This window comes from Falco naumanni, chromosome 1 (assembly GCF_017639655.2).
Source record: "Falco naumanni isolate bFalNau1 chromosome 1, bFalNau1.pat, whole genome shotgun sequence".
Lineage (NCBI taxonomy): Eukaryota > Metazoa > Chordata > Aves > Falconiformes > Falconidae > Falco > Falco naumanni.
In genome coordinates this window covers 31787348-31812842 of record NC_054054.1, presented here as the reverse complement: position 1 = coordinate 31812842, position 25495 = coordinate 31787348, and the positions used below count along the sequence as shown (strand labels likewise).

Here is a 25495-nt window from a genome sequence, read left to right as displayed (position 1 = left end):
TCAGTGTTGAGTGTCTGGATTCTCTTCCATCTTGGCATCCAAGTGCAGACAGTGTAATACATTTGGAGTATCACTTATGATGGTGACAGCCCAGATCTCAGCAGGATACCTTGCCAAAATCAAAGGGAATGAACATGTACACGGAAAATTGTTAGTGGTACCTTAACCACCTTTCAGAAGTTTTGGCAAAATTTTGAAAGTTGCAAAACTACCCTTGCTCTTCTGTACAGCTGAAGGACAAGAGGGTACCAAGAAATGCTGTAATGATAGCTTGTTTTATGAAGGTCTGTCTGACAGCCAGTTGCTTCTCGATTTGCAAGAAGTTGACCAAGACTGTAGGTGAACGTGGACACCCAATGCCTGAAACTTGGTGCCCTATCTAATGAGAATATGCTCAATGCCAGTTATATGGGAAAAGAAACTGGTAGATATTAACTTTGATTAAAAATATTTTTTTACTGCTTGCTGAAATATGCTACATTCATCCCTGTCTCCTTTCAGGATTCTGTATTGGCCTGACCGAGTCTCTGAATAGCCTTCTTCCCTGGTCTAGCTGTCACTCTTTGCCTTCATGGGTTGCTCACTCTCCTTTACCATAAATGTGATAGCCTCATTATAGTACCAGATTTTTTTTTTTTAAAGAGGAATATATACTTTCATCAAAATGTATATACTGAAATTGGAGAGTCTGTAGTTATACCTGGGTGTGTGCTGCATATGATCATGCAGGAAGTGAATTTAGTTCATCAGTACAAATTTCATCAAGGTATTTTTTCCCCCCAGTAAATCTTAGCTAGGCATTTTTATCAGTGTAAATCATAGTAATGGTTTTTATATCAATAAAGTTTTTCAACATATTTTTCATTTTCCCAAAAACTCACAGGGGATGAAAATGCAAATGACACTTAGGCAGTAGGTGGTACCAAGCAGTTTACAACAAACAAACCCCACCTAAAATAAAACCACCTAAATGTATTTTGCAACATAGTATAACACAGAAAGAAGTTAGATCAATTAGTCCAAAGGAAAATCAAAGTATGTGGGAGACCTGGTCTAGTAATTTTGGAACATCAGCTCTGCTAAGTCTCTTTGACTCCTCAATTTTGTTCCTGTATGCACCCATATACATTCCAACGAGGTACCATTCTGTTAAATTACAGCAAAACAGTTCAGAAGGGATTTTGATACTACTGAAGTAAATATTTTCTTCTTTGGTTATGTTATTCAGAGCTAGGGTATTTTCTTCTTATATGTTGGAACTGTCTGCAGCCACTAGCTGGACAATCTGCCAGATCCTCACCTTGCAGGTATTTCATTTCTGATATGAAAACTGATCAGCAATCCAGTATGCAATGACTCCATAACTGACAGTTTCTGTGGCTCTGTAGCTCTGCTTAAAACTGTAGGAATGTATCAATCATAATCCAGAAATAAACAAAAGAAAAAGTAGAAATGGGAGGAGGCTTTGGCAATTGCATCCTGAAATGGGAAGAGTGGGGACACAAGAATTGCCCCAATAATCTGGAGGGGAATTTTCATGTTTCTTATGTGAAAATTTCTCTCAGTAGAGCATTTTGCAGTCAAGAGAAAGAAAAGGACATGGGAAAGAGGCTAAAAATAGAAGTTATGGTAAATTAAAGATTAGCATAGGAATATTTACTGCAGCTGCTGCAGAGCTAGGAATAGTGAGATGGAACTTGACTGAATAAATGGGCATGAAGGGCTGAAGTTAACTGGTGGACATTGATGCGGTAATGTAATCCTTGGAGAAAGTTTTCCCGAAAGTGCTGTCCTGCTTCCTTTTTGACTGCCACCCTGCTGCGTACAATAGAGTTACTGGGTTTTTTTGTTCCGCAGGTGGGGAACAGGCTCTGTTGGGACCAGCAATTTATGAGAAAGTCCTCTGTTGTATCTTTTGGTCTGACAGGGAAAATGGGAAGTAGTCTGTGTGGACTGAACTCTTTTATCCCCTCTAGTGTAATACACTATATCAATTTCCAGAGTTTCCTGGAATCCACAAAAAAAAAAGGTGATCAATATGAGTGTCAGAGCTTCCTCAATGAGCCAAGAGCTCACAAATTTTACAGGTGTGTGAACAGCAGGGGATTAAAAATCAGTTCTCCTGATTGCACTTCTGTTACTTCTTGCACGTTTACAGTGTCAAGACAATGAACCCACTTTTTAGTAGATCGTAAAGCTTTTGTTGTTGTTGATGTATCACAACATCTGTCAATGCGTTGTATTTGTGAGGGTTTTTTTGCATATCTAAAAAGGATTTTGAAGCATGTGTACCAGGCTCCACAGGTAAAACCCCCATGGACCTTGGTATTAAAATTGGCCATATTTAATGCAGAAGACAAAGCTGAACATTTATGGAAGTATGTGCAAAAACTTCTGAGGAACAGTAAGGCACAATCTGCCCAGTTTGATGGGTGTTACTTTATTTAAAATTCATACAGGAGAGGTACAAAACCACTGCCTTGCAACAGAAAAAAATTAAACTCAGCCTGACATACGTCAGTCCAAAACAGACACAGGACTTTCCATCAAAGTAGGTTCAGAAGGAATCCTTCATCAAATACTCCTTGAGGCTTTTGCTTAAAAGGGTATTTTGTGAGCTGCCCCAGAACTCTCACGAAAACCTTTCTTTTTTTCCCAGCCTTTAGCAATGATCCTTCTCTAGCTTTTACCATTGTGCTGAACGGAATGTTTGTCATTTGACATGAGTTACGCAACTCACCACACCTATGGCTTGTGCTTATGATCACCTTTCTTTCTCATGAAAGCATGCTTACAGTCTCTTTACTATTGCAGTTGATAAACCAAATATAAAGCCTTCCTTACCTGTAATGGCAAGGTGACTTGAAAGAAGAGCAGAAATGCTGATGCTATCAGTCTCTGAATTGTTAGACATTCCTCTTTTCAACTAGGGAAATAGAAAGATTTCCTTTAGAATTCTGCATTGTGAATTCATCTAGACCAACTTCTCTGGCAAGCTGTGCAGCACAGCAAATACCCTTTTCCATATATAAACTGTGAGGCAAATGATAAGATTGTGGAGTTTGTTGGTTTTGTGTAATAGAGCTAAAGCATGCCGTGCTGGTAGGGCTGGCAAACTGAACAAGCTGGTTAAAGTTTATTTTTAATAGCAGCATAACTTACTGCAAATGAAGCAGCAGCTGATAGGCCTATAGCATATTGCTGAGTAGCTTGTATGAGATATCTCACATTTCTAGGTAGATGATGGGGCCATATGCTTCTAACATATGCCTTGAGCTGTCATGGCAGTGGGCTGACTTGCACACAGAATCTCAATATTATTTTCGGGTTAGCAGCCAGGGTTGATACTCTTTTCTAAACCTCTAGCTTTATCTTCTGGTGTTAATCTGCTGTTGCCACACTCCATGTTTAGGAAAATACATATTAGAAGTCACTTCACAGAAACTCCTGAGTTTCTGGTTGTTGTCCTTTTCAGCCTTTGTGGTCTATTTGTTTTCTTCTCTAGCTATAGAAGAAGGAGATGCTATAGCAGCTGCTCCTGCTGTTGCTGAACATCTGTGTGGTAGTGTCATGGTACAGTTGTAAAGCTGGTTGGTGCCTTATTGTCTGTGTTGAGTGCATTTCATTACAAGAGGCTGTATATACCTGGTGGTCACAGCTGCGGTGGGGGCTGTTTGGTCCACAGTTTTTATTTGAAGTTCGAATATGACATTCCTTATCTGAGAGAGGTGAACTGTGAGAGGTTAAGTGAGAAGTTATGGAACATTTTCAGATTGATTCTTTCATGTAGAATACAGTGAGTGGCTGGTAGTTATTTACTTGTGTACCTTAAAGGATTGGTCATAATGTGTAGAATCTAGCATTTGTACTAAGTATTTTGGTGTGCCTACTCAGAATATTAAGCACATATGTCACTGCATACTTCCTCTCCTTCCTCTCTTTCCTTCCCCACATACAGCTTTTAGCACTGATGTAAAAGCAAAGGCATAGAGTGAGGAAAATGTTGGTGAATTTTATTTTTTTTGGCTGCAGTTACTGTTGTCAAGTTAGAAGGAAACATAGAAGTTTGTATGCAACCTTAAGCATGTGTTATATTTCTTATTTCATAACTTAAAATACACAGTTTACTTTCTTTTTAGTGCTTGCTTGATGATGATTTATTTATTCATTAATTTATTTCTCATATTAGGTTAGCCTACATAAACCAGAAATTAAACTGGAATCACTGAAAGAAGATATTAAGAACTTTCTGAAGACATCAGGTTTGTAATACTTCATTGATACATTTGTGAATAGTATAGCTCTACATAAGAACTTATGTGAGGTGCAGGATGAAAATAGTACTTTGTGCAGCTTGGTATCTTGTTGCTGACAGTAGCCAGAAGCAGACATTCAGTCATTCCAGATTGTTAAACAAGATAGAGAAAATTAAAAGTGAAGAACTTCATGGATTCAAGCAGTATTTTGAAAAACATACTATGCGAAGAAGTGATTTTATAATTTTGTAAGATACTGGTAATTTTTTTGAAAGTTCTGAATAATACAAGAGTTCACTCACTTCTGAAAACAGAAATTAGCATTCATGAAGGCACTCTTGAAAATTTTAGCCTTAGTTAAATTTCCAAGTTTCATTGGAGGTTTTGGGCTATGTAACAATAATATGAAGATTTGATGGTAAGCGATACAAGATTTATAATAATTGGGAACACTGTGTCTACTAATATTTATAGTTGTTTTAATAATATGAAGGCTTTGAAAAACTACCATATAATTATTTAACCAAAACTGTGTTGTAATTATTTGAACAGTCGATGGAAATAGAGGATATTCAACCTCTATACAGGTCTCAACTTGTGGTTTTCCTGTCTTAATTAGATTGAAGTTTCTTCGTCTCTTGTCTGTCTGGTAGGTAGACATGAATTGAGACAGGACAGAGAATTCTAGTGACTGCGAAGCAACCTTTTCCATTAGTATGAATTCCTAAAGTTGTCTTCTGGATATCTTTTTTTTTTTTTTTAACAGGTTGGGAAAAAAAGCTTCAGAATGCTGTTTATAGTGAACTCAATGTGTGAGTTAATTTAGTATTTTTATTTAATAAGTTCTGCTTACATTATTTACTTTTGATTCATTTGTATATATAGATGTATAATGTGTTATTATTATCTGCAAAATCTGTCAAACCAAGGGTACCTGCTTAATTTCTGGTTTTAAAGTGCTATTATTTCTCTTTCACCCTAGTGAATATATTGGACTCAAGTATGTTTTAAGGAACGAGTAAAAGAAATATCAACATATTTTTTTACTTCAGTAATTTCTTTGTTATTTTACTTCCAAAGGTACTGACAGTCATAATAAAATCCTTGTGTAGCTGAGGTGGTTGCTGCAAATGAATTTTAGTTTCAGCTGTTTATGACAGCATAACAGATATTTTATTATATTAATTATTTAAAAAAATATTTAAGATATTAGATCTCTAGACCTACCAGATCAGTGGTCATCATGCTTGGGATATGGTTTTAAACACACTAAAATTTGTAAAATACCCTTTTTATTATTGTTCAGCAAAATTCTGGGAAGCGTAAGTTGCCTTTATGTTCTGGCAAGGTGGAAAAGGGGATTTTGTAACATATATAGTTGTAAAAGTAACTATATAATAAATGTTTATGCAAATCTATTTGTGCTAATTTGAACAAGCTTATTAGAGTTACCAGTTTTGAACAGTGTGTCTTAGTACTACAAGGGACTTGATTCAACAAAATACTTGTAAATGTGTCTGTTAGTAAGGAGTTGTCTTGATTGTATCTTTCAAGGGAAAAGTATTTACCTGTCTTTTGGACTAATACTTACAGTTGCTTTGAGTTCACAGAAAAAAGCTGCAAAATAATGAAAATAGTCCTGGAAGATTGAAATTAACTAGAGAGTACCATGATGTCATGAACATTGTAGAGAAGCCAAGAAGCAGCTTTGCTGAAATTTGTTATTATTGATTCCATTTTACATATGAGCACAGAGTTGTCTGGAACAAATTAGCAGCAAGTACAAGAATGACTTTACTAGTTACAAATGGGAAGAAATTTGGGGAGGATTTCCCAAAATCATCTGATAGGAACTGATTGAACACGTTTCAACAAATGAAACAGGCAAACTATGAGAGAAGCTTTGTGTAAATTTTGTTTCCTGAAAGACATTTGAAGCAATTAACAATAAGCTGGATGAGATGTTTGGCAATAACTTGTTTAGAAATAATCTGCACTACTATGGGAAGATAATTTAGTGGTTTGGTTTGGTTTTTTAAAATTTTTGTTCCAGCTTTTATATTTTGGCATAATTCAGTTTATGAGTGCATATTCAATTTTGCTTAGGTCAACACCACAAAGTTCTAATTGCTTTGGATATGTACATGTTCTCTATTGATTTTTAAAAGGAAATCCTCCAAGAAATATATAATCTCTTGAAAAAAATAATGTCCTGGATAGTAAAAGTTCCAGGGAGTCATAAAGGTGACATAATGTGAAGAGGATACACTATTAAAATTTGATTTGTTCATAGAATTATTTAACTTTACAAATATGTGAAATTATGAGTAAGCATTATTTTTATATAAGAAGAACTCATGTTGAAATGTTAATACTCACATATCTTTATATTGTTTGCATCCGTAGGAAAGGATGAGGAGGAAATACTTCTAATGACATTTTTTATTTTTAGTTTTCATGAACATATGCAGTGGTTTTACTAGTGCTCTGCTGAAAGGAGTTACGTTTAGTTTTACAAATACAGATTAATCAAGCAAAATAAAAATCTGAACATTTAAAATATACTATTCTTTTTAAGGTTTCCTTCACCCTGTCATCCTGCAGCACCGCCTGAGCATATGAAAGAACCATTAGCTTATATGAGGAAAGCACAGGTTGGTTGTTACCAATTTTACCGTTCATATCAGATTTTTCATTACACTATTTGAGATTTATTCTGTATAATGTTATTGTACAATTTCTAGGGTTTATACATTAGGAAAAACACAAATTTGTAATTGCATTGAAGTTAATAGTAATGTTGTGTATGTGACATTTTACATACATACAAAAAATACTCAAGTAATTCTCCAGTCATGAAAGTGACAGGTAGGTGAATATTTAGATTAGAGACAATATGAAATATGTCAAGGAGGAGAATTTGATTTTCTTGGGAAGAAGAAAAAGTGTAGCTATAGGTCATTTCACCTAGGGTTACAAAATAGTTTTGAAGGGACACAAGCAGTTTTGCAATGAAAGACAACAGGCTGCAGAAATAGCGAGATCTTCAGAAAGATGACATATTTGATACTTAAAAATGTGAAAGGAAGGTGAAAAGTGCTCAGGAGCTTAAGGCATATTGAAGGAGAATAAGAAAAATTGGACTATGAAAGATTAAATGAGGATTTTTCATGTCAGGAAAAATATTTTTGCTTTGTTGGTTTTATTTTCTCACCAATAAAAGCCATTTGAAAGAAATAAAAAAGTTTTTTACATAAAAATGTAAAAAAAAATGCTTCAAGAATATGATCTAACCGAAACATCTGAGGTAAGGATAAAATTATATTTAACTCAGCCATGCCTAGAAATATATTGCAGTATTCTTTTACAAGGTATTCAACAAATTGTGTTATTTTTTCAATCATATTGTTGTTTATTCCTGTAAGTCTTATCCTGCTATCCTGGGTTTCAGTCTTTAGCGTTTGGGGACAAAGATTGTATTAAACAATTTTTGTTCTGTGGTGTGAAATGTAATGCCACAATTTACTGCCTGAAAATAATCATTCTTATCAGTTTACTAATGTGAAAACCACAGAGGTATATCTATGTTTGTCTAAACCAGTTTCATTGGTTATTATTTTATAGAAGTGTATGCAGTGCTTAAGGTAACTGTTATTTTTAGCTCTGTGTGGAAAGGACTGTTTTTCTAATAGTTTAGGAATGACTAGGAGAAATCCTGTCTTTACTAGTTTCAAAATTTCATACCCTGATTTCTAAGAGTATTAGGCATCCATATCCTCTGGGGTGGGTTAGTCCTGGTAGGTAGCTCAGCCACTTGCTCACTCTCCCCTAAGCAGAGTAAGGGAGAGAATCAGAAGGGCAAAAGTGAGAAAACTTGTGATAAAGACAGTTTAATAGGTAAAGCAAAAGCCACGCATGCTAGCAAAGCAAATTAGGAATTCATTCACTACTTCCCATCAGCAGGCAGATGTTTAGCCATCTCCAGAAAAGCAGGGCTCCATCACACGTGACAGTTACTTGTGCAAACAAACACTGTAACTCTGAATGTCCCTCTTTCTCCTTCTTTCTCTCAGCTTTTTTATTTAAAGCATGATGTCACATGGTTCCTTTGCTCAGTCCTAGCTGACCAACTTCTTGTCCACCCCCAGCCTACTTGCTGGTGCAGAAGCATAAGAAACAGAAAAGGCCTCGAAGCTATGTATGACTTCTCAGCAATAGCTAAAACACTGGTGTGTTATCAACACTATTTTGGTTACAAATCCAAAACACAGCACTATGCAAGCCACTATGAAGAAAATAAACTTTATCCCAGCCAAAACCAGTAGATCCTCTTAAATCCTTTCTTGAAATACAACTCTTCAATAAAGGCATATGTATCCTTTTCACAGGGAAGTACTGATAAATGGTAGTAGTCGTGGAACAGTAATGAATACACAGTTAGGGAATTAACGTTATACTTTCTAAACCTACTGAGATACATGTAAGCGTTTGGTTTTTCAATATAAACACACATTTATTGCTGTAGGTAATAGGTCCATAAGAAAACAATCATAATCAGATCAGTTGAATCACAACGAGGTTTTGTTATTCTTTTTGAGTAAAGAGCAATAAACAATGTTAAAAGCTTACAAAGTCAAGTGTTTTGATGATTTTGGTTTTTTTTTTTTCAAATATTTGGAAATGGCTAAAATGCAAATGTACAGCTTGCTAATACCTTTGGGGAGAGAAATAAAAGTGGAAACTTACCAATTTACTTTTATTAGGTATTGGAAATCTAATTTACATTTTGAAGGTAGAGGACTATTTTTGTTTTATTTGTGGGTAGATGTTTTCATTTTATTTGTCTTTTAGCACGACAACAGTTGGAAAAGAATAATTTGATTCTATCAATAAAATTTGTCCTGGTAGAAAAATGTTTTCCATGTAAGTCATGTTCTATTTTTATTATGCACAGCCACTGTTTAAGATACTGTTTCCATTGTTATGAGCTTGTTGACATTTTGTTTATCCTTTTCTATCTTAATTAATTTTGCTCTACTTCAGAGTTCTGGAAAGAAGGGTAATGCTCTCTGAAAACTGTCTTTCTTTGATAGCAGTTACTGGAATTACTTTGAATTAGTAATTGAAACTATATTGGTATTTTCCTAGATATTGAGATGTTCATAATTAACCCTTTTTCTCTTTAAATTGGTTCTGTTTTCTCATTTTTAGGGGGCAGACTGAAGTTATTATACTCTATTCTCTTCACTACCTCAAAAGGAAAAATAGCTTTCTAGGAAAGGATTGAGCATTAATGGCAACAAGTAGTAATGTTGTAAACCATTCATGTAGTTGTGGTATTGTCCAGTGTAGAAAAAATACTGGCATTAATATTTACACACCTTTGAGTATTAATGTAACAAAATATGTATTTTCTAATAGTGTGTGCTAGAGAGCTGGTCCTGTGTTTCAGCTGAGATTGATCACTGTTGTTTAGGTCTTTCCTAGGCAGAGTAATACTAGGTCTTGGGTTTTATTTCCTTAAAAATGTCAGATACAATATTTAGCACCTTTGTTTAAAACATCAGGTTATTTCACATCTCTGGTGTTTTCTGAGGTATTTGGTCTGGTTATAGTTTTGGGGAGGTAGCTCACCCCTTCCCGCCTTGTTAAACAGCAGAATTATTGCTTAAAACTTACACCTTTTCATGCAGGCAAAGTGTTAGCACTAGATTCTATGATTAAAAATTTGAACTTGGCTAATTTGCTTTACCTGCCCAGCAGAGGCTGATCTGAGTTGAAACATTCCTGAATCCATTGAACTGCCGTATTGACTATTTTCATATCTGCATGTAGGTGAGGGGAAATGATTGCAGACCTCTTCAACTGTTTGTTTTGCTCCCAGAGTTCACTTGGAAAGGCTTTGCTAGTTTTAGAACAACTCTGCTGCAAACAGCAATGAAGAAATGAAGCGAACAACATAAAAATAAGAGCAAAAAGAGCTAAAGAGAAGCATAACAAGCTGAGACCAAAGAAATATTAAGAAATGTTTCCACAATCTGATACCTCCCATGAGGCTGTCTTTTAATTGTCCTATGTAGATTTTACAACGTTCACAACAAACCAAATGCTGTAAATATCAACTCTTATAATTAATAGTATGTTATAGGACTACCGTGAATTTGCACTGCTATGTTTTAATCCATACAAGTTCTTTTTCCTGTTTTTAGCTGTAAGCTAGGAGCTTGTTTCAGGATTTTGAGAGAAATGTTAAAAAAGTAAACTTGAGGAGGAGATAGATAGATAAGAAAAGATATCCCATCATCCAGTTACAAAGTATAAAGAGTAAGAAAACAGGAAGGGAGCAGCCAATTCTTTGTTGGATTAGGTCTGCTTGGCTCCAGCACAATAAGAGTGGGAAAGGTGTTGCTTTCCAGAGCAAGGCAACATTAAGTTAACTAGCTATCTTCAAAGGAATCTGAGATACTCTACTGGCTCTAGAGAACCCATGTTGTTTGAGTTAATAATACTTATTTTTGCTTGATTGTCTTTAAAGTTTTGTTCCATTACTTTTAAATCTGTCACCAATGAAAAAATTTATAGGTTTATCGGAAATCTGGGCAGTCAGAAACATAACTCTGGGTAATCTTCTGTGATCCAGTATACCTTCCTGAAGGTAGGACAGCTCTTAAAAGTAGAGTGGTGGAGTACATTCACAAAAATTAGAAATTTTATATATTACTACAGGAAATATTAACAGTAATTCAGTGTGTTCTACTTGAGTAGCATCAGCTGGTTATCTAAAAATATAGGGACCCAAAAAGATAAATATGTCCCTGGTGGGCTGGACTTCAGACTTCCAGGAAGACAGAAGACCATAATTGTCTGTATTTTAACCTGTATGTGCCTTGCTTTGTTAGATTTTTTTTACCTCCATGCTTCTAGCCAAGTCTGTGAAGATCTTACTGAAGTGGAGCTTTGCTAAAGCAAATCTTTACCTCCCAGTATTTACATTTTTGTATGTTCCTCTTTGCTTGTTTTCAGATCTTGCATTTTGAAGAAAGTCCATACATAAACAACAGACTTGATTGGAAAATTACCTTGAAGTATATTGTTATATTTGCTATTGATATTTTGGTAGGTGTTTTGCCCAGCTAAGACCAGATTCCCCATGTTGTATATGCTATAGAGACACACAATCTAAAAAGCATTCTGACTGTAGGTTGATAGTGACGAGCTAGAGCACTCCCCAAGTCCTATTTCAAATATGAGTAACTTTACAGTTTCAATAGGAGCATGGGTACTAGGAACTTTCTAAAGTGTAATAGAGATGTTCCTATCTGTATTGTGGTTTCTCCTAGAAGAGGTAAATAATCCCTAAAGGACAAAAAAACAGGTAAATTACCAGTTTTCTTTCTTGAAACAGACTAGCGAATAGGCTCTGGAAGTATTGAAATGACAATACAACGTATACTAATGCTGTGACTGCTGAAGATCCTTCAACAGTCAATTTACCTTTCCCAGTTTCTAAATCTCTTTGAGAAAATAGAGTGCTTGAATAGTTGATACAGAATAATGTTTTCTTTGGAAATTATTAAAGTCAAAATAAATTTGATAACATTTTCATTATTCCTGAAAGAATTTCTGTTTCTTGTTATAGAAGTTGGATTAAGGGATATTCAGGTCTCTTTTAGATCACGTATTGATTTGGTTTCTTGTGTCCTAAATTAAGTTATGCCTCTTATCAGAGGCCAAATTAAAAGTTTCTGAGCATTAGAATGACAGCAGTACCAACGTAGTTTCTGTATTTCTCTTCTTTTTAAAATTTACAGATGTTGATTAGGGGAAATGTACCAAATGAAATCTGTGTCCAGGCACCTTGAATTCTACCCACAGAGTAGGTCTGACTGGGTACACTCTGAAAGAATCACATTTCTGCCTAATCTTCTAGAAGAAATAATTTTAGGATTCATTATTCTGAAAAAACCTGTAACTAATCCTGGGTAGTATATGCAGTTGTGATGTATTTTTGTTTAGTTTATTTCTTGTCCGCTCAGGTTCATTTACTTGCAGTGAAGGTTTATAAATGACGTTGCTACAGGATAAGATAAATCTGATTTGTAATAGACATGTTTGAAGTTTTTGGCAAATAGCAGTACTGTCTTCCTCAGTTTCAACTATTTTACTGAAAGTTATCATTGTAACCACAGCAATCCCAGCAGCATGTTTTCTTAGTGTTAAATTTCTTCGTGAAATTAGGGGAATCGTCTTGGAAAATGTATTGTTCCCATCAATGAAATGGCTTTGTGAACTCTGCTTCTGGCTTTTATTTCAGTTGAGGAAACTGCATTCTGTTTCTGCTCACTGCAGGTAACTGCACTGTCCTGGGAAGAGGGGAAGGGCGTCTTGCTTGCAGAGGCTGTGTAACCCTTATTTTTGTTTTGACTTACTTGCTTTTATTTGAACATCTTTTACTGGGCAGAGTCTTGAAGGCTGAATTATGACACAGTTTTATGAGTATCCAGAAGTGATTTATTACTGACCTGTTGCATCCCCAATGCAATGTGGGTTAATGTCTGGTCTGGCAGTTGTCAGTCATACCGAGTATTGACCTCCATTGCTCATTAGAACAAGCTGGTTCTTGGTCTTAGAAAGCTGCCACCTGCCTCCTCTGTGCTTCTTTTGTAGCTTTTATATCTTGGAGCATATTCATGCTCCCCCCACTTAATTTTGATGGGATCGAGTGTACCCTGATGAAGTTTGCAGATCATACCAAACTGAGTGGGGAAGTGGACGCTTTGGAGGGGAGAGCCACCCTGCAGCCACCTGAATAGACTAGAAGAGCCGTCTAACAAGAACCATATGAAGTTCAACAAAGACAAATGTTACTATACAGAATATTATAAAAAATACTGTAATTTGGAAAACATTCCTTACAGTCTAAACTCATATCTGTTTTGTTTATACAAGAGAAGGTGAAGGGATTGCTTGATTGTGAGAAGGATTTTCTGTTGAAAGATAGCTATTTTGTTTCATGGAAGAATTCATGAGAGGATCTTTTAAATGGAAGCTAAACCGAAACAATTATAGACAAGATATTTTTTCTTTTGACAGAACATTTGAACATCTGCCCTTCCATTCATTTGCATCCTGTCTAATAAACTGCAGCCCCTTTTAGGCAGAACTTTAAGTTTGAACATGTGGTTAGACAGTAACTAACTGTTGTAAAATTTGCAATTAATAAATAGAGCTAAATTACATTAAGAGGAGTCTTTCCATTCATTTGATTGAGGCCTGACTCATCATCCACAGAAAACTAAATTAAAAATAAGACCCACCAGTGCTGCTGTAATCACAGAAGCAAAATCCTAAGCCAATAGACAAGGAAGTAGATACTGGTTGGCATTAACTTCAGAGGAATTATCCATGGATTAGGGACCATATGGTGAGTTTAAAGTCTAATGCAATAGTTGGAAGAATCTGATTGCTCTTTAAGCTGTCCACTTGCTTCTGAGGTATTGCCTACTTCTCATTTTCTCTTTGATTAGACAACTATTTCATGAGCATTATTTTAGAAGAACTATTTTCTTGAGCATTGAAGAATATCAAATTGCTAAATTTTTAAACTTCTGAGAGCACCTAAGTTACCTTTTGTGCAGAAAGACTTGCACTTTCTTCAGGTCACAAAGTGGAGAAGGCATTCTCTGTACACAGTTGATTGCCCTGCTTGTAATTGTCTGAAAAATGTTAAATGTTGATATATAAGGAAGCTTGATCATTAGGCATATGTCAAAAATCAGTAATTGTGAAATACATGCTTTTTGGAGATCTGAAATGTGAGAACTCATTTTTCTGTTTTTTTATTGTGATGTAAAAAGTGACATTTGTTTGTTTTATTGTTTCCATTTAAATAAGTTTGCAAATGTTCCCATAACAGTTTTGCAGATGTTGGTCAGTGACTCTTGCTATCCTTTCTTATATGTGACTTTAAAAAGCTGTTTGTTATTACATGATAAATGCTATTAGAAGAAAAAGAAAGTCCATAAAATTTAATTTTTTGTGTGTGTTTTAGGGAAGCTGGGAGAAGCGAATTCTAAAAAGTCTGAACAGCATGTGCACAGAACTCAGTATCCCACTAGCGCAGAAGGTAATGTATTACCAACTTTCTGTTGCCAAACTGACATTTTTTGGAAATTAAGCCTCATCTTGTGCACTTGTAATGTTCTTTTTACACATGGTTATCAAGAACTGCAAGGCTGGTATCCAAATAATTTTAATACAGAGTAGTTTTCAGGGACAGTGGCAATGTACGCACCAACTCAACTTAGGAGACGATGAAGTCTGTAGGTAGATCTTCCTCTTTGCTGTTGCAGTAATTATCCTTTTGAGGGAGCAGCATGTTGGAAAGATAATTGCTATGTTCATTGCTCTTAATAGAGCATTTTTACGTACATACTCAGCTGTATAACTTCTAGGGGCATAGCCTGTACACAGCGCAGACATACTTTGTGTGCTGGAGAAAGCTATATTTAAATTGGTACTCAGAGATAGGTACTGGTACATTGCTAATTTTGACTGTCATTCAATCTGCTCTGTTTTGTTTTTTATTAATTTAGAGGCTTTAATATTAAGAATCATGGAATTGGGGTAGAATATTAGAGTGTTTTGTTTGTTATCTTTCTCCTGTTGTGTATCTATGACAGGTAGCAGAACCTCTATAGTTCATCATCTGAGATAAAGGATGTAGCTGTGTTTGCTTTTCATGACTATTCCAGGGACAGAAATTTGATGACAAAGTCCAGCAGCTCTGTGGAAGGAGCAGAAAGTCTTCAGTAATATGAAACTGACTACTAAATAGCCTAAAACTCCTTAGTAAGCACATGAAACTATGTAATGGGCTCCCTTTTTCCTTGAACTGGAACTTGGACTTTCTACAGTAGAATATACCTTCAGCCTGGGGCTAATTTGTATTAAAAAAAAAAAAAGTTTGTTTTGCTAGTGCAATCTATTTTTTAAAGTGTTACATTGAGTTATGTATTTGAAATAGGCATGTTTTTACTCATTCTGTTAAAAAAAGAAGAGTTACCTTCTTGTGCCTTTCAGAGGCCTTTAACTGAACAGAAAGAACTGCTTAATAAATGGAATGAAATGGGAACTGATGAGCCAGGTAAGGTCAACTAATTTATGTGCATAGAAAAATAGCATGTACATTTTTATTTATCCATCAAAGATTAATGTAATCGCTTCAACCTAAACGGATTTAAATCTCTTTTTCTCATTAGTAATGTGTCATTATGCATAAATAAATATTAATGTCATTGTTATTTTGTTTCAAGTTATTGTACTAACTTTGAATCATCACTGAGAGGTTATGGTATAATAATCCTCATTCCAGTGCTTCAGAGATTTATGCCACTAGGGCACAGCTCCTCTTAGTGTAAGCTCAGGCTAATAGGAAGAAAATGTTCAGAACTATGGATACTTAAGCTTAGACATACTAGTAACAAAAGATAAAAATACATTTGCACAAAATAATCATCCTTTGGGAGAGCAAGGCTAACTGCCTTGTTAGTTCATGTCCAAGTTCCTTAAAAGAAATGACTTTGCAAAGGTATCGTAGTACCACCTCTGTGATGGCAAATACTTTTCATGGATTGTTGTACCTATTTTTTATTTGGCAGCAGTACGTTTAATTCAGCAATCTATGCAGTTAAAAAAAGCCCCTCTTTTGAATATCATATCTCTCCCATGTCTAAGAATGGCTCAATCAAAAGATTTATGTGGTGTAAGTAGAGCTTCCTGTGACTACTGTTCACTTACTTGGGATTTACAAAACTGAGGCACTAACAGTAGCATAATCTTGGAGAATATGTGGTGGTTGTAGCCATGATATCTGTGATAATATTATTTTAATCTTTGCTCTAATATGCTATTGAAATTGCTAGATTGTGTAACAGGTATGGGAAAAATGCTTTGTTTTTTCACCTCTTGGTTTTAAGATAGAATCACTGAAATCTTATTTCAGATTTAAGTCTCTTCCGGCCTGTTTATGCACCTAAAGATTTTCTTGAGGTAAGCATTTATGAGACAATCACTCAGCCATTGACTTGTATCCATTATAGTCTCTTATGTGAATTGGGAAAAATAATTAAGTGTATTTCAAACAATTTGTCCTTTATAGCAAGTGAAATCCGGCATTTTTTTGAGTCCATGTTTTGGACAATAGACAAAATGCTATTGTCTCTTTCTTTTTAACTGCAGTTTTAAATTGTACTTGTGATAAACTTCTCCTTCAAATAACAGTTTGGAGCTAACTTTTTTCCTTGCAGAGCAATTTTCCAACTGATCTAGTAAATAACTTTGCATTTCAAATACATTAGGCTGATAACTTGCAATATGTGAAGCTGATAGACTGGTGGTAGATAGTAGACCTGTATGCAGTTGAAATTGTGGGTCGTCTATGAAGACTGTGAAAAATCAAACGTGAAACAGAACTGTGTGGAATTTGGATGCTTTTGTCTGTAATCAAACCAATAAAAAGAATGGTGACTGCTTAATCTTTTAAGTCAGAAATGACAGTATGACTCATCATTTTGCATGGTTCAAGCACAGAACATCTTAGTAAAACAGAACTTGCTTTACCATCTCTGCCTAGAATAGATGTGGACAATGGGCAGTCAACATTGTTGATGACAGTTAACTTAATGGTGACACAGTAGGAGATTTTGGATTAAAATGCAATTGAAAATAATATTTTAAAAAATCAGTATCTGTATATCTTGTGAGTTATACAGGAAACAAAACATCTAGAGCATGACGACAGTGTAGAATTACAGAGTTAACATGGCCTCCAAATTTACAGAATAAAATGTAGAAGTCTAATACTGAATTATCAGTTAGCATTAATGTTCTAATATTTCTAAGTGATTCAGTGCAAGCTTATTGGAATGTCTTTTGTAGTGGTAGAGCAGGTTTATAATATTCCTGCTTTAAGTGTAAATTGTTTCATGGCTATGCATTTTGAGTGCATTTCTGAATCCAGCAATAAACTTTCTATCCATTTTACTACATTTCTAAAGAGTTCCTCTTGTTCAGTTACTGAAAATATTGAAAACTTGATTTATTCTGTTTTCCATCACTGGATTAACAGCCAAGTTGTGTATTTGATCTTGAATCTGTAAACAAATCCATCTTCATTTTAGCCTTACCCAGTGACCATCGTGGTCACTCTTTTTCTTTTGTACTGTTTTTTTTCCCCAGAGTTTGCAGTTTCTTACATTAATCTTATGATTTACAAGTCTGGCAGTGAGGTTATATGGTATTAGATTACTTACAAGACTGAGAATTGTAGAGTTAGGATGTTGTGGAAGAATTTCTTAAGAGCTGGAAACTCATCTTCAAAAGAATCCTTGCCAGCTCAATATTATAATATCAAAATCTGTACCCATGGAATAACAGTATGCAAGTGACTGTTTTATTCCTTTATAGATCATAGTTACTTATCTTGACATGATTACTTGTCACTTTAATTTTATCCTTAATTTAGGTTTTCAATTCTGTAATTAATTTTTATTCTTAAATGAAAAAAGATATTTTGGTGTATTGTTATTTAGTAAGAAATAATTTTGGTAGCAAATTATGTGACACTTTGAAAGCTACATAAGATTGCCAGAGTAAGAATGTGAATAAAATTTCTTTCAGAAATAAGTAATGCTGATGAATATCCTGAATATTGTAGCCATCAGAAATATACTCTTGGCGAGTAGCTTTGATGAGGAAGTGAATTTTAGTCAAGATGTTACTATGTAGCCAGCACTTAAGCCCATATATTTAAAATTATTTCTGTGTTTTTATTCATAATTTGAGCTTTCTTTTCAAAGTAGAATAAGGTTGCTTCCTTAAAAATGTGGCTACGTTTTTATTCTGATAATACTGAGATAAAATTTGATAATTTGGGCCTACATATTGCAGGAAATTGTTTTATGCTGAATGTACCATTTGTAACACTGATGATGTTAAGAGGATTTCTGAATATATGCAAAGAATGACAGAGCTACCATTTTTAAGGTACTGATGAATCTTCGAAACCCAAATTATGAAAACGGAGAACAGCCTAGTTTCAGAAATCATCTGGGGCTAATTCAGGTTCCTCTAAAAGTTAAAGATATTCCAGAACTGGTAAGTATATTTATTCTTTCAAGAGGTTTCTGTAAGAACTATTCCACTTCGCTCATGAGTAAGATTCTAAACCGTAAGGGCGAATATTAGTGTCATGGTAGGGTTTTCCTTTTAAAAGTGAAAATCAGTCTAAATATGTAGTAAAAACACAGAGCATAAGCTTTGCATAAATTTATGAAAATACATTTTTAATGAAAAATAAAACATAAACAGTAAATTATCTGCCAGTAGAAAGGTTTTCATTTTGTGCCACACAGGTTTAATTTGTGCCAAAAATATACTTCTGTACATGTTATTCACTTACTAATTTTTTTCTATACAAGAAACTTTATGTAGTTTATCTCAATTCTACAGTTTTATTTGATGCTGTACAAGGTCAGTAACCTGACAATCAGTTAGCTTCTGATTTTCTTCTCAAAGTAATTTTACATCCCTTTATTATCAAATTGTAAATTAAAGGAAATGCTTGGGTACTAGTATTATAATTGGAAAATAGGAGAGCTTTTAATGCTTCACTGATAAGTCTCCTGAGAATTTTATGTTAGTAGGAAAACTTGCATCTGGATTGGAAAAGAGCTGGGAATTAGAAAGCCTTAACCTGCTCTTTCATTCACCGCCTTATTACATCCAGGTGTAGCTCATAGCTGGCATGAAAATTGGGGCCTATAACTAAAACTAGAGTAAGAATTGATGTGAGTTCCTTCTCTTTAAAAACGGAAGCTTCTATTTCATATGTGTGTATTTAAAAGAATTATGTTTGGTTAAAGAAAATATTTGCATTAAGACTGTCAGAAGAAGTATCTAGTGATTTAGAGAATTAAGTGTTGTTAATTCTGTTTTATGGTTTTGTTTCTTTTCAGAAAGAAGACTTCAGTGAACTAGGCTTAAATATAGGACAGCTGGGTATTGATGATTCAGCACAAGTGCCTCCTGGTTAGCTAATACTGTGCTTCAGTCATTTAAATAGAACACTAATGAGTAGAATACTTTGCAATTATCAAGCAATTTGTGTATTTTTCCTCCATAATTAATCATAAATATTTGTTCTGTAACTATGATTCTAGTGATTTTCTTGGCAACTTACAGCTAATAATAGAAAACATTGTAAATATGAAGAGACAGATTTGGAGATTTAAAATTGCCACCTTAACGTGAAAAGATATTAATTTCGGTGTGTTTGAACAATTCAGCATGTAAAGAACCAAATTGTCTGTCTCCAAAAACACAGAAAATTTCAATAAATTTTAAGCCAACTAACAGGCTTATATACAAACATCTTTTAGATAACTGTCTTTAAGAAAAGATTACAGAAAATATCCATATATTGATGTACAGCAGCTTAAATAGTGCATAATTTCTGTTGGTTTTCCATGTATGCATCTATTCCTGTAGCAACAGGTTTTGAAATGGACTTTCCATATATAAATGGAAAACATTATAGTATCAAGTCATTTTTCTTTTTAAATGGAAACTTACCTAATTGAAAGTCTAGGTTCATGTAGTATAGTGCTGCTTTGGTATTTGTGTCACTCAGGCAAGAAAAAATTCTGTAGTATTATTTCTTCTTATTTTTTGAAAAAGAATATTGATGCTGATTGATGAGGGTAATTTTTAGTGACATTAGCAGTAAAAATCAGCTGAATGTAATGGTATGTAATAAAAATATAAAATGCATTACTTGCTGGAGTATCTTTTTTTTCACTTATTTTTTACCATTTTTGTATTTTCTAGAGTTCTTTGAAAATGAACATGTACGTGTTGGACAGAAAGGTATGGGTCTGATTTCATCTTTAATAAACTGTGAATAGTTAGGAATGAATTCAGTAAATTTCCATCTAAATTATAGCATTTTAAAAATTTAGACATGTAGTCAACCGGTTCGTAAGAACAAATGAGAATTCAATGTGACTAAACCTAATTGTAAACAATTGTTCGAAGAGTGTAAAATGTTTTACCATGTGTTAAAAGGTGAGCTAGCTTTGTGGATTTGCCACCTAGCACCCATCTCTGTGCAGGCATGTGATAAGTGATATCTCAGCTTTGTGTGAGATTGGCTCTTTGCATACTGGATGACGAACTCCATTTGTATGACAACAGATAGACTAACACAGACAGAGACCGTTGTAATGTAGACAGGGACAGAAAAGCAAGCATTTACAGTGTACCAATAGCTATCGGATAAGTAGCTCCACAGATACTTAATTAAAATTAAATAGGAAGCATAGAGACGTAACTTTTTGGTGATAACTTACACCACTACTGAATTTCATTTTAAAATCAAAAGACTCTGGACTTCCTTCTCTGCACACAAAGTTCTCATTAGTGTAATGGGATTTACGCCTGTGCATCAGAATAGTCTTTTTAATGGTTATTTGCAATTGCAGAATTTGCTAAATATTGCAATAATTAGCCACTATGGAAAATTTACTCCTTTGTCTGTGTATAATGCTTTTATTAAAGAAGCTCTGGGTTGGGTTTTTTTTTTTTTTGTTTTTTTTTTTTTTTTTTTTTTTGTAGGGTAAGAAATAACCTACAAAGGAAAGGGAAAGATAAAAGAAAGAAGAATTTATTAGCTTGAGTTTGCTTATAGAAGAAACATACAAGGAATGTTTGAAGTCCATCAGTATCTGCTTCTCACTGTCTTTTGTGATTCCTGCTAAACTTTATCACCATCAAAGAAAAAAAATAGAGTGGATACCATCCCAGAAGTCTTCCATCCCATTTTTTTGTTGCAGTAACAAACCAGCAACCTTTCTTTCTTACTTCTCCTTTTGCGGTCCTCTTTCTACCCCTCATTATCTGTTTTCTGATCTGAGAGGAATTCCTTAGGGTACTGTCCATCTCTGTTCTTCAAATAAATTCCCCATCCATACTTCCTGAGCCAGTCATTCAACTCCACAATGTAATTCTTACTCTTCATCTCTTGTCTGTGTAGAGCAGCTTCTATTACAGTGATTGTCTTAGCTTCTCCTATATGCAAAATCACAAAATTTGGCAAAAATGTAGTTTAAGAGTCTTGAGCATAAACTGTTCGTTCAGTGGAAATTCTACTGCATGCTCTGTTGAGTGTTGGTTATGACTTTAGTTGCCACTGATATATTAATTTTGCTTTTATACTAGCGATATTGCCAAGTCTGAGGAATTTTCTTTGCTGTATTTAGTAAAACCCATCTTGTATATAGCAAAACTACTTTTTAGTATTTTGTGTCTCAGTAAGAAAAAATAAAGTAAATGCTCATGGACACTGAGATAAATCATGGTCTTTTCTAAAATTTTGTGGGGAATGTAGGATTTTTTTTTTTTTTTTTTGCCGCCTTTGTTTAGGAAGAAAGGATCACATAATCTATGTTAGAGCTCTGCAGGTTAAACAGAAAATTGACAGACTGGTCTATTCAGTGTTTAAGGAGAGAGGAGTCAATTAAATAGACATATAATTCCAGTTCTCATCCTTCTAAGTCATGTCAGGGCAGGTATTGTGAATAGCGAATTTAGTGAAACTTAGAAAAGCAAGCTGTTTCTGAGAGACTTTAGAAAAATCAGAGGGTACAGATTTGGAAACTTCTGAGTACCAGTACAATACCCATCTAATGTCTAGATGATCTCACAGAAATATTGTCCCCACTATTTCTCTGTTGTGAAAGACATTTCAGGTATGAGGAAACAGTTAATCACATAACCTCAATGGGAAACAACACTTCTACCAGATTACGATAGCTAAAGATGCACATCTTTCAAGTTTATAGTTTCAAGTAAGGAATGAGATAATCTGCTGTAAGGTATGTATGGTACTGTATTCAGGATGAGGCCCTTGTGACAGAGTAGCCTAAAGCTTAACAACAATGACCCATCTAAACAAACCTGTCAACAGTAGAATATTTGTTTTATGTCTGTCTGAAGGAAAACCAAAATCTTCTGAGAAGTCTGTATCTTTCAGAGTACATATACCAATAATGAGAGAACGTGACAGTACACTGAAATGGAAAATTATTGCCCCAAGATTATCTGTGAAGGTATCTGTATAGTTAACATAAAAATAGGGGAGACAAAAAACCAAAGTGAGTGGCAATCTCCTATTTGAACTGAGATACCACTTACAGTGAAACAGGAGTATTTTGTGGCTATATATGGCTGGCTGTTCTGTTTGATGCCAGCCTATTAGCTGCAACTAGCCATGATACAGCCATAGATACATACTAAGTGCTGGTTTATGACAGAAGGTAGTACAGCCTTGGTTATTAATACCAATCGCCTTGTTTCCCAGGAAACTATTCCAAAATTGCATAGTGGAAACTAGACCTTTTGGATGTTTTCTTATTAGCTGATTTTTACAGCATGGTAAACCGGTTAGTTAAGTTAAAAATCAAAGTGTTTGATAAACTTTGGAAGTCTTAAACTACATCAATTCATTACGTGCTTTGTTTCTTACAGTTTTAGCAGAGCAAGATAGTGCTGCAGCTCAACAATATGTTCGTCAGGGATGTCCAACAGCACTCCGACCTGAACTGTGGGCCCTCATTCTCAATATCTCTAATCAGCCAGAGGTAAGGAGCAAAGTGAGAGTAAAATACAAAGACTAGGTGAAAACACAAAAGTGCAAGCACATATCTTCTAGTGATCTTTTTCCAAAATAGAAATGCTCTACTGAGTTGTCACAGAAACTGGTAAATATTTTATGAGAACTATACACACACCTGGAAAAACTCCATGCTGTGTTGAAGCCTTTTAGGCTGTTCCCTATTTTTTTAACAGATATATGAACAAAATACTGTAGAATATTCAGTTGAGGTTTTCCAATATGGTGCTGAGTTTTTCAGAGGGGGAGAAGAAAAAAGTCCTGGAAAGATGACTGAACCTCTCTTATCTTTGCTAAGTTTTACAAAAAGATGTGCTATACCTTTTCCTGTCTACTTGAACTTGTCATCATATGCACGTACAAATCTTGTAAATTACTTTATATGTTATTGCATATGCTCTACATATGTACAATCAAAAAGACATAAAGAGGAACTAGTAAGATGTGGATTGTTTTCATACTCCCTTGTACAGCAGCAGTTTTTCATAGTACCTTGTATTTAATGCAGGTCCTCAACAGTGAAATCTTTTGCAGTATCCAAAGCCATGCTATAGTCAATATATCTAATATACATTTAAAAGTTAAATTCTTATTTAAATCTTTGCAGGAATGTGAATACTTTGATGCAAGGCTTTTATTGCAATAAAAAAATAACATGCATCCATGTAAATGTGCTCATAATTGTGAGACCTATATAGTATCTGGTGTCCTTTGAGGATGAAGCCATTTTCTTGTGATATTGGGGCATTTATTGGTAACTACAGAGTCCAATCATGCCCTTAAAAAGAAGTGTAAATCTTGTTCATTTGACATCTTACGTAAGGAGTTGAAGTTATTTGGTCTGGTATTAGAATTACTTATTTTATTCCTTTTTGAAAAAATAAAATATTTTTGTTTTCGAGTTAAATAGAAGATTGAATTTTCTATAGAAGAAAAAGCTGTTGATAATGAAATGTTATACATCTTAATGCGCTCAACACTATATTTAAGTTATTTTAAATTATTGGAACAGCTTGAATTTTAGAAGTCTCTATGAAACCAGGAATATAGGTGTGAAATTAATGTTGTTGGTTAAATTGCATCTCTTTCTATTCTGTTAAATGCTGCATGCTCTAAAAATATTTTTATCTTCATGTAGAAAATGGAATTGAATAAGAGAGCCAGGTATTCTGTTTTGATTACCAAAAGATAATAATCAGAAAAATGATAAAATATTTCAATTTAAGTTCACGTAAGGCGTGAGTTGTTACAGAAATAGATTTATTAAAATCTGTTTCCTGAAATTCATATGGACAATTTTCAACAATTACCTTTATTAAAGAGGAACAGCTATGTCTGTCTATTGATATATTTGTCAACCACACTGTTTGGTCCTTAAAAAGTTAACTCGAGTTTATAGTTGGTTTTAATATGCGTTTATACTATGCATGAAGTGTGAGTATTTTAGACATTCTCAAAAGGTTAGCCTTTGCTGTGAGGTTATTAAATCAATTTACTGTTAAGTAAACCAGAGAACAGTGCGTTAGCTGTTTGATCACAAGTGCTCATGTATGTGCCTTTGCTGTGTAGTAAATGGTAATTCAGCTCCAACTTATTGCAAGGATGCATGTGAACATTTATATCAGGGCAGCTAAAGCGTTTTCATTAACATAATATTTTACCTTGAGATGACTTTCTATGCGCTTAGCAAATGATACTCATCAACTATAGATGAAGTAGAAAAATAAACTATACGCAGGTACAGTATTCTGGGATTCAGTGCAATAGATGTTCTCATTTAGGAGACATTCTACAGGGTCCAGAGCCTTGAGACTGAACTGAGTAGACTGTGTGCAGGGAGTTATTGGTGAGACAGTATTTTGTGATGATGCTGAAAGAACTCTAGGGAGATGAGGATAAGTGACTGGAAAACGGTAATGATAACATCAAGAAAAAAGTGGTAAGTGAGGATGGATGAAGTGATGCAGACTGTGGATTTGTCGCTACTTTGAGAGTGTTGAAGGAAAGGATTGGAAAATAGTAAAATACAAAATCCACCCTGCCCACAAAGAACAGAAATTACCAAGTCTGTGGACAAGATATACTATCTTGGAGAAAATCGTCTAAGCTGGTGATGTAAGAGCATATGAAAGTTTTTCTATCATGCTAAACGCAAACTGTGTCTTCTAATGTAGCAGATGTGGGAGCCTTTTATCTTATTTTCCAAGACTATTTTTGCATAGCATAGTATAGTATTTGTTATCCTGGTCTCTAAGTTGCAGTTATTTTATGGACTTTGGGTACTAAAAACACAAATGCACTAAAAGGATAGGCTTTCTGGCTGAGACCTGGCAGACTGCCCATAGATCAGGTAGGTTTGATCAGGTAGCATGTGGTTTACTATAGCTATGTTGCAAGGTGAATGTCCATAGTTCATTTTAAGCATTGCATTTACTAGCGTATCACTAAAGTAAGGCTGTCACTATTACCAGAATGTTAACACTAAGATGTTCTTCTTGCATATACTGAA

The 25495-nt window shown here is 34.6% G+C and overlaps 1 protein-coding gene across 1 annotated transcript in view; it reads left to right on the top strand.

The window, feature by feature from the left end:
* TBC1D19 (TBC1 domain family member 19) overlaps positions 1–25495 on the top strand; it is a 53399-nt gene that overhangs the window by 6000 nt on the left and 21904 nt on the right. Inside the window, exons 2-11 of the mRNA XM_040587934.1 lie at positions 4190–4262; positions 5023–5068; positions 6835–6910; positions 14308–14382; positions 15339–15402; positions 16261–16307; positions 18303–18413; positions 19274–19346; positions 20145–20183; positions 22842–22954. Coding sequence (XP_040443868.1) covers positions 4190–4262; positions 5023–5068; positions 6835–6910; positions 14308–14382; positions 15339–15402; positions 16261–16307; positions 18303–18413; positions 19274–19346; positions 20145–20183; positions 22842–22954 — 717 coding nt within the window. The remainder of the gene's footprint in view (positions 1–4189; positions 4263–5022; positions 5069–6834; positions 6911–14307; positions 14383–15338; positions 15403–16260; positions 16308–18302; positions 18414–19273; positions 19347–20144; positions 20184–22841; positions 22955–25495) is intronic.